The following is a 14,930-nucleotide window of genomic DNA, read 5'->3' as shown; positions in this document are numbered from 1 at the left end:
AGATGCAAGTTATTTAGGAGATATGTGATTTCAAATGTTCTCTCATTCTGTCCCTTTTCTTTTTCTTTTTTTTTTTTTACTTTAAAAAGTTTTTAATTTGGTGAAGTCCAATTTATATTTTCCTTCTGTCATCCCTTCTCTGTTGGCATTTTATTTTATAAGGTTTTGCCTAACTCAAAGTCAAGAAAATTTACTCCTAGATTTTCTTCTAGGAATTTTATAGTTTTAACTCTTACATTTAGGTCTATTTTGAGTTAATTTTGGGGATAAATTGGAGTTAATTTTGTATCTTCTGTGAGGAAGGGCCAGGTAGATATCCAGTGGTCCCAGCAATATTTGAGGAAAAGAGTATTCCTTCCCCCAAGAAAGTGGTCTTGACACTTGTTGAAAAAAAATCATGGACTATAAATGTGAGGGTTAACTCCAGGATTCTCAATTCTATTCCATTGATTTTTAGGTCTATCTTCATACCAGTATCCCACTGTCCTGATTCCTAGAGCTTTGCAGTAAATTTTGAAATTGGGAAGCAAGAATAAAGTTGAGGACTCCTAAGATGAGTCCTCATCTTCATGCTCTTCAGCTTAAAATGTCTGGTCTAGAGGAAGATTAAAAGTAAAACACTTCCGTCAAGCAGAAATTTGCTAATGGATTATAATTAAGCCCTGATTTTTAAGAATAGTTAGACACAAAGCAAGAGAAAAGAAATTTGGAAGGAGCATATTCTGTTACATGTGAGAGAGGGTTCAGAGCAGGTGACTGGACCAACATCAGGAATCATAAGAACAGCAAAATCTACAACTGAAACTTATCTTTTTCTTATGCTGTATAGCCAGATGAGAAAAGCATGGATGGATTCTCACCATTTCCAGAAGCTATTTCTGCTTCTGACCTTTAATGTTTAGTGATTCGAAAACTATAGGACCATCTCTTATGGGGGGAAAAAGTTCTCAAAGTGATTGGATAGGTTTTTAAAAAGCAGACTTACAGGACACCTGGGTGTCACAGTTGGTTAAGTGTCCGACTTCAGCTCAGGTCATGATCTCATGGTTCGTGGGTTCAAGCCCCACATCAGGCTCTGTGCTGACAGTGCAGAGCCTGGAATCTGCTTCGGATTCTGTCTGTCTGTCTGTCTCTCTCTTTCTGACCCTCCCCCACACTCTGTTTCTCTCTCAAAAAAAAAAAAAAACAACAAACATTAAAAAATTAATTAAAAAAAACACTTACTTTGTAAAAACAATTGATCCAACTAATTCTTTAGAGATTTCCTTAGCATCTTTCCTTTGGGATTTGTTATCAACATGCATTATTAGATCATAAGCAGTTTGCATTCGGAGCAGTTTATGGTTCACATCAGCACAGAGGGTAATGCTGGTTTCATACTCAAGAATAGAAGTACTATATCCAGGCCAGATTACCAGCCTGCAAACAGAAGACATTAGATGTAAGGGTCAAAATCCAAGCTCTGAACAAAGAAGCAAGTGTCCCAGGGTTGGAACTTGGGGTCTAAAACTGGTGCTTAGGAGTCAAGCAGTTTCAATTTCTTATTTTTAGTAAGAACTGATCTTTTGAAGGACCTTTCCAATAGAGATTTACCTGATGTGCTAGTTATAACTCTTACACCCTCTTTGTTAAACCATATTGTTATCACCCACAGGCTCACACACCTATATCCACACACGTACATACGTATGTGAGAATATATAGGATATAGGTGTATAAATTATAAACATATACACAATATATACATACATACATGTAGCTATAATTACTATGATTGAAAGTATTTAAGAGAAATTTATTATCCAAATTTTAGAAGATTTAGACTTCTTATGAGGTTTATATAACTACCAAATACCTCAAGGTTCATGCTTATCACTCTAGGATTGTAAGAGTGAATCTTTTCACTTCGATTCAAATTTACATTAAAATCTAACTTAATCGTTCATGGCCAGTGGGTACCACTGAAAAGACCATCACTTATAAATCCTACTGCTTCAAATGAGAGTAACTTTCTCTAAATGTTTCTATGGTCAGGTCTGTAGAATGTGAAACTTTCCACTGTGTACTTATGATTGAGGAACTCTGTGGCCTCATTCTCGTTGTAATAGTTGCGACCAACTTGCTTCAAATCCATCATCTTCAAAATCCTAGAAATTGGAAGAATGGATTTCGTTGAAACCACAGTGAATATTATTAAGCATTTACTAACAAACACGGAGATACACTGGGGGAAAGAAATCTACAAGTGACTTTGTTTTACAAACAATTAACAGGAAGTGCCTGATACAACAAGTAAATGACATTGTAAGGTAGATATTAAAGCCCCTTGAACCTCCATTTTTCCCTCCTTTACATAATCTACAACAAAGGTCATGGGAAGGTCATCAGAAGGTCCTTCATCCCCAGAAATGAACTGAAACCTCTTTTGCAGACTATGTGCCTCCAATTTTCATTTTCACTATTTGTGCATCACCGTAAGGGTAGAACACCAAACAAATGTAGGGGTGCCTGCTTGGCTGAGTCGGTTAAGCACCAGACTTCGGCTCAGGGCATGATCTTGCATTGAGGGCTCAAGCCCTGCACTGGGCTCTGTGCTGACAGCTCAGAGCCTGGATCCTGCTTCAGATTCTGTGTCTCTCTCTCTGCCCCTCCCCCCTTGTGCTCTATCTCTCTTACAAAAAGAAACAAACACTTGGAAAAGAAAACAAATGCACATTTACTCCAGGGAGAAAGAGGCATCGCTGTGCACAGTTGACATCTGCCCCTCCTTAGACAGGGAGCAGGCATGTGATGTGGGGTAGGCAGGAAGAACAATGTCAACAATAAGCCACAGAACTCAAACAAAACTCAAATCTAGGTGAGGTTCAAGTGCTGATTCATCTCAAAGATCGCTTGCCCTCCCAGAACATGAGGAGACATCGAGAACACAAATTCTACGACCAAACACCTATGTGCAGTGCCACTGACACACTAACATGCAACCAAATCTCAAGGAAACGAAATCTTACAAACACACTTTCTAAAGAGAATGTTGTAATAACGTAAGCAGTCCAGTGAGGTGGGTTTGAGTTCACTGCAGAATTCAATGGTGACCTTCACAATCTTTTTGCCCCATCGGCTGACCAGTTCTGTTTTCTGAGGTAAAGAAAAAACAAAAAGGTCTGGTGCTCCTTCCAAGGAGAGTATGCTCATTACTAGACCACAAATCAACAGGTCACTTGGGTGTCCGGCAGGAGCAATCTTAACCCCCAGAGGCACATTCAGGTAGAAAATAGGATTTAGGAGTCCCAAATGGGGGTCAGAATTAAATATTTACAATGATTTTTTTTTTAACTTAAACAAGCTCCTGTAAATTATGCACTTGGTAAATAAATATAGAAGTTTATTGAAGTGGGGTGTCTGGGTGGCTCAGTCGGTTAAATGTCTGACTTGAGCTCAGGTCATGATCTCACAATTTGTGGGCTCTAGCCCTATATTGTGCTGACAGCTTTGTGCTGACAGCTCAGAGCCTGGAGCCTGCTTCAGATTCTGTGTCTCCCTCTCTCTCTGCCCCTCCCCTGCTCACACTCTGCCTGTCTCTGCCTGTCTCTCCCTCTCTCTCAAAAATAAACGTTTGAAAAAAATTTTTTTGAGTTTATTGAAGAGGGTCACCTGGGTGGCTCAAGGAGTTAAGCCTCCGACTTTTCATTTCAGCTCAGGTTATGATCTCATGGTTCAGGGGTTTGAGCCCCACTTCAGGCTCTGTGCTGTGTCAAACCTGCTTGAGATTCTTTCTTTCTGCCCCTCCCCCAATTGCTCACTCTCAAAAATATTAAATTAAGGAAAAGAAATGGAATATTAAGTCCTTCCAGTTCTGTGTGTGTGTGTGCGTGTGCGTGCATATGTGATGTTTTGGAACAAGAAATAAAAACTTATTCAATACTTCATCAGCATTTGAGCCCTATTTGCCATTGAAAAGGTAAAAAATATATATTTTGGTCCTAAGTTCATTTTAACCACCAAAATGAGGCATGAGGGAACATCAGTGATAGCCAAACATGGCATGTGGGTTTTGTTACAAATCCTATGGGCAAGAGATCTTCGTGAGGTCTCCATGAACCATTGTATAAAAATGGTATATTTGCTATAATACAGGGAGAATGTGAGAGAAAGAAAGAACAAAGGTCAAGAAAATGTCCACTAACAGGAATGCCTATATGGCTCAGCTGGTGAAGTGCCCAACTCTTGACTTCAGCTCAGGTCATGATCTCATGGTTTGTGGGTTCAAGCCCTGTGGCTCTGCACAATCAGTGCAGAGCCTGCTTGGGATTCTCTCTCCCTTGCTCTCTGCTCCTCCCCTACATGTGCTTTCTCTCTCTCAAAATAAGTGAATAAACTTAAAGAAAAAGAAAATATCCAATAACATTACTTCACCTGCTTTTGTAGTTTATGAGGCAGTAATAAAGAGTTCCCATCAAATATGTGACACTCTCCAATTACATGTTTATGCTGGCAAAGCAAATCTGTACGAACTTTTCCATCTTCAATCTCTGGCATGTAATCAATGTTATACTTATACGTGAGGAGTTCAGGGCGAGAGGTCACTCGGAAATGGTTGGTGAATAGCTTTACCACTCTACCTTGCGTTCCTGAAAAAACCAAGCCACATGTCAATAATGAAACAAGTTGACAATGTAGACACCACGATCTTGAGAGCTTAAGTTAGGTCAAACAAAGACATGAACAAGTAAGGAACATTTACACACACCTGATGCCCAGACTATGTACCAGCCTTTTAAAGGAATCCTCACACAAACATACATTTAGAGTTAAAATAGAAGATTAAAATATTAACAACAACAAGAGATCAAAAGAAAACCTCTTGTAACACAAAGCTTCCAAAAGGGGAGAGCGAGTGGGGAGCCATTGTTTGTAATAGTGATTAGCATAAAAAAAAAAAAAAGGCTCAGCACAACCAAAGAACTGGGTCATTTGATTTTAGTTGCTATAAAAGGAAAAGAAAACTGGAGAGTACATCCAGGTCCCAAAATAGGTCTCTATTTCTGCAAAGGTGGAGGTTATTACAACATGAGAAGGTGGGAAGGTACCTCCACTCACAGTGATGGGGTGAAGCCCTAAGACTCTCAAACACAAATGAACCTCAGAACAAGATCAACACGAACAATTCCATAACACTAGGTTGTTAAAGGCCAGCATACCTGTTGTGGAGTCTTTCACATGTTCCAAGTACTGTCGGGTATTCACCACCTGGTCTTGAAAAATGGCTCCAAGACCCCTTTTCCCCTTCAGTGACAATGCCTGCAATCCAGCCCCCAGCTGAAGTTCCTCTGCACAGAAACAAATGCAAAAACCATGAATTTTATGTGATAAAAAACAAATGGAAACGTAAACAAAGGACAATGTTAAGTACAATTTAAGTTGAGGTTGTTGGAGGTAGAAAACAGGGTTGTCAAAGGATCCAAACAACAGTAGTTCAGTAATGATCACCAGAAAAGGTGAATGTTACCCAGAAGCCTTTCCCAACAAGACCCCATTCCATGTCAGTGGCTACCCTAGCACCACATTCATTGCTGCTATGGTGTTTGCCTCCTTTCATCCGGTATTTGCTCAGAGTGCAAGCTTCTTCAAATCAGAAACTTTGTCCTTTCTCTAACTTCTTTATAGGCTAATCACCTGATACCAGAGTGCCCTCTAGTGGGCATCATAAAATGCTGACTAAATAAACAGCCCTTTCAAAAAAAAAAAAAAATGCATGAGAAGTGTTTGAGTGACCTCAGTGGATGAAGCTGAGGACTCTTGGTTTCAGCTCAGGTCATTATTTCACAGTTCCTGAATTTGAGCCCTGCATCAGAGCTCTGTGCTGACAGCATGGAGTCTGCTTGGGATTCTCTCTCTGCTCCTCCCCTGCTCTGGCTCTCTCCCTCTCTCTACATAAACAAACTAAAAAAAAAATTGTTTATCAAAAGCCAGTTTCATGATTTTTTTTAAAAAAACTAATCGATTTTTTTTAACAGCAACTGGGAAAGGCTCTCATGTTATTTTTATCACATTGTAATATTCATCTAACTATTTTAAAGGTCAATATTTGGAGCACAGTGCAAGACAATCTTTCACACATTATGAAAGAAACCTCCATAAATGGGTAATACAGTCCATGCCTTGGGTTGCACAAACTGGTTTTCTTCAAAATGTTACTTCTGGAAGCTATTATGCCCAGCTTATGATGCTCTTATAAAAACACAGTCTGAATTTCCATAATAGAAAAACTTATTTCATTTTACACATAAGTTTTTAAATGATTTTTATCAAACTCTCAACTAATTCCTGACACACCCAGCAATCAAATTTATCATATTCAAACTTCAGTGAAAGAAAACAGCAAGCATCATTCATTAGTACTTGCTACATACAGTATACTTTACATAAAATATTAATAACCCCTGAGATGTGACAGGTGATAAAAATAGGTGTCTTAATATTGTATATTCATGTTTATAACTTTATCTTATGGGGTCTGGAATCTGTCTCAGTTTATTATAAAAGTATTTACAACAGAGGATACAAAAGCAGAGGCAACAGGAGCAAAAATAGACAAGTGGGAATTCAAACTAAATACTTTCTGTACAGCAAATGAATCAATCAACAGAATGAAAGGCAACTTATGGAATGGGAGAAAGTATTTGCAAACCATGTATCTGATAAGGGGTTAATTTAAAATACATTAAGGAACTTCTGCTACTCAATAGCCAAATACCTAATAACCTAATTTTTTTTTAATGGGGAAAGGACCTGAATCGGCATCTCTCCAAAGAGGACATATAAATTGCAAACAGATATATGAAAAGATGCTCAAGGTCATTCATCAGAGAAATGCAAATCAAAACCACAATGAGCTATCACTTTCCATCCGTAAGTATGGCTATTATATCACACACACACACAAAGCACACGTGCACACACAAAGTATGCATGCACACAAAGTATGCATGCACACAAAGTATGCATGCACACAAAGTATGCATGCACACAAAGTATGCATGCACACAAAGTATGCATGCACACAAAGTATGCATGCACACAAAGTATGCATGCACACAAAGTATGCATGCACACAAAGTATGCATGCACACAAAGTATGCATGCACACAAAGTATGCATGCACACACGAAGAACCCCCCCCCCAAAAAAAAGACAGCAAGTGTTAGTGAAGATGTCAAAAAACCTGAACCCTCTTAGAATACAAAATGATATAGCTGCTATGGAAAACAGTATGGAGATTCCCCAAACACTTAAAGGTAGAACCACCAATCCAGCAATCCCACTTCTGGAGGATTCTTTCAAAGGATTGAAATTAGAATCTTAAAGAGCCATGTTTGCTGCAGCCCTTGTTAAAACTAGCCAAGCCTTGGAAACAACCTGAATGCCCATCAACGACTGAATGGATAAAGTTAATACAGTATATACACATAGTGGAATATGATTCAGCCTTAAAAAGGAAATCCTGCAATAGGAGGCATGATCTTGAGGACATCATGCTAAGTGAAATAAGCCAGTCCTTGAAGGACAGATCCTGCATAATTCCACTGGTAGGAGACATCTAAAATAGTCAGTCACAGAAGCAGAGAATAGAACGGTGCAATTCGGTGAGGGGAATGAGGAGTTGCTGCTACTCAACAGGTGGAAAATTTCCCTTATGCAAGTTCTAGATAGCTGCCATGTAACATTGTGCCTCTAGTTCACAGTACTGTATTGTACACTTAAAAATATGTTATAGGGTAGATCTCATGTTAACTATTCTCACCATAATTAGTAAGAATTTAAAACTTAAATAGCAGCAAATCAGAGAATCAGATTTGAGGTGTAATTATATGAGCCAAATCCTTGGCAATCAGTATTAGGCTGCATGCACACCTGTATAATGATAATCTTTCACCTATGAAAATAATAAAATGCAGGTAAATGCTGAGATGCCCAATGAGCTGCCCAAGCATTCCATACAGTGGTTTACAGTAAGGTTTCTAGAGTTCTTAATTAACATGGAGTTATTGTATACACATGCACTGTCTAAATCTGAAAAGCAATTCTTTTGAACAATTGGCTAGTCTGATTGATAATAGTCTCCATTGCTTTTCCCTTAAACTTAAAATAGAAGGGGACTAAAACATTGACAGATAATTCATTGCAGAAATGAAAAATAGTTGCAAGCTGTACACTCTTTGCATCCTGCCAAAACATACTGAGGTTCTCTGCCTAGAGTTTTATGGCTGTGGTGCACCCTCATGTATTAAACACCTCCCCCCCCCCATATCCCTCTCTTTCCCTCTTTTTACTTGGAGGCTGAGGTGTTCTTCTTGGTCTTCTTCGTCGTGCAGGCTTGACCACTGGACTTTCCAGTGGCTGGAGGCCAGGCTGAATTTGACCAGTTTGCTGGGTCTGTATGTTTTAGGAGATAGAAATAAAGAGTGATAGTAACGGTGTTTGTTCATCATCCCTAAATGGCTTGCCTGCCAGGTGCCAGGCACTGCCAGGGCATGAAGCATGTTCCCTTGTAAAGGCTCACATGCCAGTGACAGAAAATAAAAGTCATGATTTCTCTAGGTTAGTGTGTTAATTGCTAAGGAATTGAAGAAATGTAGAACCAAGCAAAGTACAGAAAACTGGGTATTACCGGAAGGTGGGATGTGAGGGGGCTGGTTGAATTCATGGGGGACAAAGACCCTCAGTGAGAAGTTGCCAATGAATCAAAGACTGGAAAGAGGAGAGTGAGTTACAAGGTTATACGAGCCATAGGTAGAGGAAAGAGCAAATTTCTACTGTAGAAACGTTTAAGAAAGAACAAGGTGGCCGATGTGATTGCTGCAAGGTGAGCACGAGGTTGAGAAGCTTAGGTCAGAGAGGTGGTGGGAGAGAGGCCATTTTTTTCAATGTTTATTTTCGAGAGAGGGAGGGAGGGAGAGAACAAGCAGGGGAGGGTGAGAGAGAGAGAGAGAGAGGAAGCCAGAGGATCCAAAGCGGGCTCTGCACGGTCACACTTGGGGCTCAAACCTACAAACCATGAGATCATGACTTGAGCTGAAGTCGGGGCTTAATGGAATGAGCCACAGGTGCACCCCAGGAGGGACGCCATCTCAGATGTGCCTCTGACTGAGAAAATGGGAACCTTTACAGGATGTCAGGCAGAGGAACTGCATGGACCAATTTATATGGTTCTGTGTGCTGGGAAACAGGCAGAAGGAAAGACCAGGGTGGAAGCAAGAAGACCAGTTTGGAGACCACTCGCCACGTGCAGCAAGGGATGCTGGTGGCTTGGACCAGAGGGTAGTAACAGAGGTGGTGACACATTGTCAGATGCCAGATATTTTTTGGAAAATTGGGAGACGACAGTGTTTCCTGGATGTTGGTGTGCAGGAAGAGTTTGGGGTCGAGAGAGGAATCTAGGGCATATTTGCATATGAGAAAACACGTGAGAAGGAAGCAGTAGCTGAGGAAGATAAAGCATCTTTTGCACCAAAGAGAGTGAACAGGCTGTTGTGCTCACCGCTGTGGCGGCTCCCGGCGGCGGAGGGGCGGCGGCTCCCGGCGGCGGAGGGGCGGCGGCTCCCGGCGGCGGAGGGGCGGCGGCTCCCGGCGGCGGAGGCGCGGCGGCTCCCGGCGGCGGAGGCGCGGCGGCTCCCGGCGGCGGAGGCGCGGCGGCTCCCGGCGGCGGAGGCGCGGCGGCTCCCGGCGGCGGGGCTGGTTGAGAGGGCGCCCGACCTCGCGCACGGCCTCGGGCTCGGGTCCTGGCCCGACCTGACATTACTGTCCTGAAGGGGACAGACCCTGGAAGGGGACACAGTTATGTTAGACTTCTCTAGGTAGTTGTCTGGTCACCTTCTACAAACCAGGACTTTGAAGAAGGCATCAGGTTGCTAACTACACGTGTTTTCCAATCACACCAAAAAGACTGCTAACTGCCAACTTGTCAGAGAAGGATCCTGTGGTAAAAGGGAACCTGGTAAAATATTCTTAGAGACGTGCAGAAATTTATTGACTGGGATTCTTTTCCCCCACACCAAGTGACAGGTCACTGTGGGTCACCCTGCTTGCTTGTAGGAGTCCAGTGCGCACGGAGTTCACACCTACCGCCTATCCCCCTGGCGTACACACACACGCACACGCACACGCACACACACACACACACACACACCACACCCCACACCCACAGGCACACACACCCAGGGCTACCGCCACCCGAATGGGTCACCCTTCCCTGACTCTGCTGACACAATTCACCTTCGTTCCTTCCTCCTGAAGTATTAGTCTGATCTGTGGGGTGTTAGTTGCCTTCTTTCATGCCCTGTAGCCTAGGGTTCCTCTTTCAGCCCTGCAGCGCCTGAGCGCTGACATCCGCGGGGTCAGAGGGGCAAAGCTCCTCTCTGAAAGGGTCAGCCTTTCCTGGGACTGGCCCTGTACCTCGCCTTGGCCACCGAAGGGCAGTAGGTCTAGCTTGGCCTCCTTGCGGAACGCTCCCACAGTCAGCAAGGCCTGACCAGCCACCACCCTCATTTCTATTTCAACCCTGCTGGCCCAGCCCCTTCAGGAACCGCCTCCATCCGGGCCCAAATGAGGCCTACCTAGTAGTGCACCTGGCGGTTTCAAAGGTGCTCTGAGTCTCAGGGGGATGGGCGTGGGTGGTTCTGCCCGCTCTCCTGCCCCACCCTACCTCCCCCACCAAACATCCCCCGATTAACCTGCCAGGTGACTTCACCAAATGAGGTGCACATGGAGCTCCAGAAACTTAGGCCCTTACCACTTAATATTTTAACCAGTTCCCCACGGCTCCCAATAAAACTACATTGTAACCACTGTGACTATCCTTGGATCCAAATCTAGGCTCCTCCATCATCGTCTCCTTGGCCTAGATCCCTACAAGTGGGTTTGCAGTGATTTGTAAGCTTTTAAGTATTGGGGTAATTAAAAAAAATTTTTTGTTGTTGTTGAATCAGGCTTTTTTGTCCATTGCTTCCAAGTTTCTGTCATTCTTTGACTTTGCCACTTAAAATTGTTTTTTTAATTCACTAATTCTTTAATTTTTGTAATTGCATTGTCTTGATTTAAATCCTTGATGCACACCATTTCATTGTTTAACTTTTTAATTTTAATTCCAGTTAGCATAACAGCATTCCATTAGTTTCCACTGGACAGTCATTTTAATTCAGAGAGTTATCTGACACCATTTCTAAAATAATCCTAACCTTGCCCCTGCTTTGAAGTCCCATCATAATTCTGCAGAAACCTGTGTGTTCCTTTGGCTCTAATTCCAAACTCAGTTCTGCTTTGTCTGGTGTACCAGTAACATGATGTTTTGTTCCTTGACCTTGAAAGTATTCTAAAGACTAGAAAAGGCTAAATTGGCTAAGCACTTGAAAATCCCTGGCTGTTCCTTCAAATGAGTTTTTGAGTCAGTGCATTAAGTTCCAGAATATAATAAATGCTGTTGCCTGGTGACTCTGAGGTTGGACTGAATTTAGACATCGATTAGTTCTTCTGAATTGCAGAGTCTTCACTAAGGTTTTCCTGGAAAATCCTTGTGCTCATAAGTGATTCCAAGGAAGATGTTTGGGGGTATCCAGGTTGCTGTATAGAGAGCACCCTAGAAATTGCTTCAGGTGCCCTCTGAGGGGGCATGTGTACCCCCATGGTGGGGGCCATGTGTACTGAGTGTTCTGGTTTCAGATTCTGGTTTGTCTGGTGGAGGGTAACCTGAGAGAGGGTGTAGGGAGAAGAGGAGAAAACTCTGGAATAGCAAATTGGATGAGACTCCCAGACATCACTTATGGACTTGGTGTCCTGCCCTGAGTCCAGCCCAGTCCTTGGGTATAGCAGGTTCTTAGTATTAAGCACACCTGAGATGCATCCTTCAGTAAGGAGCTGCCTCTTCATGGCACTTGGGACTCTTCCCAGTAAGTCTTCTCTCATGCCTTTCAGAAAAGTTGTACCATTTTCTGCCCACTGGCATTAACGAGTCATGCACTGAATTTGTTCCTGCGCTCCATAGAGTCTACATCACTACTTATGACTGGTCTTTCACCAACAGAATAGAAGGGCCTCAGGGGAAGGATCTCTTCTTTCTCTGCTTTCTCCAATAGAGATAACAGTACCTGACCAGGACTAGGCACTCAATTCATATGTTAAGAGAGAATCGATGGATGCATGAATGATTGATTACATTTAATGATGAATCCCTGGGAAATCTGACTGACTTACAACTTTTTTTTTCTTTAAAGGTTATTTATTTATTTATTTATTTATTTAATTTTTATTTTTTTCAACGTTTATTTTTTTGGGGGGACAGAGAGAGACAGAGCATGAATGGGGGAGGGGCAGAGAGAGAGGGAGACACAGAATCGGAAACAGGCTCCAGACTCTGAGCCATCAGCCCAGAGCCCGACGCGGGGCTCGAACTCACGGACTGCGAGATCGTGACCTGGCTGAAGTCGGACGCTTAACCGACTGCGCCACCCAGGCGCCCCTAAAGTTTATTTATTTTTGACAGAGAGAGAGACAGAGAGAGAGAGAGAGACAGACAGAGCATGAGTGGGGGAGGGGCAGAGAGAGGGAGACACAGAATCTGAAGCAGATTCCAGGCTCCAAGCTGTCAGCACAGAGCCTAATGCAGGGCTTGAACTCACGGACCATGAGATCATGATCTGAGCTGAAGTCGGATGCTCAACTGACTGAGCCACCCAGGCGTCCCTGACTTATAACTCTTATAAACAACCCCAAATGCCACAGAGTTGATCTGATTATCATTACCTTACTGATGACATGCAGGAATTTGCCAGTGTTCTTTCTGGGCAAAAAAAAAAAAAAAGAAAAAAAAAAAAAGGAAAGGAGGGCAGTGGGAGAGAAGGTGGTATTTAAGTTGGAAAACTGGGGATACACAGGCAAAAAGTGGTAGACAATTAAATGCAATTTGGATATACAGTTTGTACATATACTGGACCTACACACACATTCTTGCATGAACTTATGTATGTATGCATTTACTTACACCTGAAATGAGAAAACACAATCACACACCAAAATAAACCTAATGGAAGAGGCTGACAAAATGGAAGGTGAAAAAACTAAGGTGGTTCTTTAAGAAATCAAGATAGCAGCTAAACCACCAAGAAGCCTAATGAAGACAAAAAGAAAGCGCCGAGAATCTTTGCAAAGATAATGAAGAAATGATCACAGAGAAGGAAAGGATGAGAAGAGGAATAATTAGCAGGCCTCTGCAAAGTCATTGGAGAAACCTGGGTCAAAGGGATGGTTGTCTACACCACCTTGCATAAAATCACATCAATTGCTCCCTCTCTGCTTCCTTCATGTTTCCCTCCCACACCTTGTTCCCACGCCTCTGCTTCCAGGAGATAGATCACATGCTACACGTTCCTACCCAAAGAAATAACCACGAAAGAACACACATCCATTTCTGGACGTGATGAATATGTTTAGTACCTTCGTTATAGTGATGGTATTACAGGGGAGTGCATAGGAGAAAATTCATCAAGATGTATGCAATCAATGTGTGCAATTTGTTGTAAAAAGAGGGAGACAGAGAACATAAAGTTAATGCAGCAAATGTTAACAGTTGATGAATCTCAGTTAACAACTGATGAATTCAGTTGATCAATATATCAAGATGCTTTGTGCTGTGCTTCAATTCGTCTGCCCACCACCCCCACATGTTTCAAATTGTATCAAAATGAAGAGTCCTAGAAGCTGTGAAGAAAGCATTTGTGCATTCCTACTTAGCGAAGCACAATGTAACTCTGTCAACTGAGAGAAGAGGCAGAGCTGAAATAAAAACAAAGTTATTTATTTGGGGTCTCAGAATTGCAGTTTGGGAAAGACACATTTGGGCAGCAACCAAAATAGTGCCTCTACTCTCCCCACCCCCATCCAGGGAATAAAAGGAAAAGGGTTTTGAAGACAAAAGGGAATGCTTGGATATGTCGTTTACTAAGAATTCTGATGACCAGGATTGGTGTTGGTGGCAGGAAACTAAACTTGGTGACCGTAACTGGTGTCTAAGGCTATCACTAAGCAGGGTCTCTTACTATAGCAAGTGGCAGGTGTTTGGGCCGAGTCCTTGGAAGAGTTGCAGTTTGGCCCGGTTCCAACATTTGTGGTTCTCCTACCGGTGAGGATGTACACAAGGCCCATCTCCTTACTGGCTTCTGGCTCCATTTGAAAACCTGTTGACATAAGTGACTATTTTATTTCACCTTTCACAATGTAATATATTGAAGAAGATAATATTAAGAGGCCAAAAGTGAAGCTTGGGCTTATGTCTGTGTTGTGTTTAAAGCAGGCAACCCAGACCCTAAAGCCCTTAATGCAGTGGCTGGCACACAGTAGGTCCTCAATATATGGTTCTAATATAATGGGGGGGGGTTGGCTACCAAGCAACCATTTCACATTCTCTGGGCTCCCCAAGGACTCTCACTGGAGATAGTGGGGTGGTGGGATTGTGACTGAGACTCCCCTTGCCCAGCAAGAAGCAGGCGTAGGTCTCAGGCCAGGCCAATAGGATGCTCCCTCCTTGGAACGGGAACCTCCAACAGCTGGAGCTTCTTCCACCTGAGTGGTGGCACCCTAACCACTCTGTCCTTGCCAGGCGACTATTCCCATGGGTCTCTCTTTCTGGAGCTACCTTGCTTTCAACCCAGTCCTCCAGGCCCCCCCTTGGACTCTGGGAATGCCCATTATCCTTCCAGCTTACTTTCTTTTCCCTAAGCTAGTCAAAATCATCTTCTCTGGCTTATGACACTGACAAATGGAGAAAAGGGGACTCTGAATCCCCACAGCAAGAGGGCGTACTCTGAGCTGTGACAGGAGGGCTGAAACCTGGGGGCTCTTTAAGTGGACTTCAAGGCCTTAATGACTGCCAATCCTTCTTG

The 14,930-nt window shown here is 42.8% G+C and overlaps 1 protein-coding gene across 1 annotated transcript in view; it reads right to left on the bottom strand.

The window, feature by feature from the left end:
* The window catches only part of PIWIL3 (piwi like RNA-mediated gene silencing 3), a 31,015-nt gene extending 20,470 nt beyond the window's left edge, over positions 1-10,545 (bottom strand). Inside the window, exons 1-8 of the mRNA XM_043559172.1 lie at positions 10,453-10,545; positions 9,539-9,732; positions 8,331-8,433; positions 5,199-5,325; positions 4,414-4,628; positions 3,017-3,135; positions 2,067-2,147; positions 1,225-1,419 (exon numbers count right to left, since the gene is read on the bottom strand). Of these exons, the coding sequence (XP_043415107.1) occupies positions 1,225-1,419; positions 2,067-2,147; positions 3,017-3,135; positions 4,414-4,628; positions 5,199-5,325; positions 8,331-8,433; positions 9,539-9,732; positions 10,453-10,545 (1,127 nt within the window). The remainder of the gene's footprint in view (positions 1-1,224; positions 1,420-2,066; positions 2,148-3,016; positions 3,136-4,413; positions 4,629-5,198; positions 5,326-8,330; positions 8,434-9,538; positions 9,733-10,452) is intronic.
* Positions 10,546-14,930: the final 4,385 nt, after the last annotated feature.

The sequence above is a fragment of the Prionailurus bengalensis genome, chromosome D3, assembly GCF_016509475.1.
Source record: "Prionailurus bengalensis isolate Pbe53 chromosome D3, Fcat_Pben_1.1_paternal_pri, whole genome shotgun sequence".
Taxonomy (NCBI): domain Eukaryota; kingdom Metazoa; phylum Chordata; class Mammalia; order Carnivora; family Felidae; genus Prionailurus; species Prionailurus bengalensis.
Note: the sequence above shows the minus strand (reverse complement) of the source record. Positions and strands in the feature narration are given on the sequence as shown.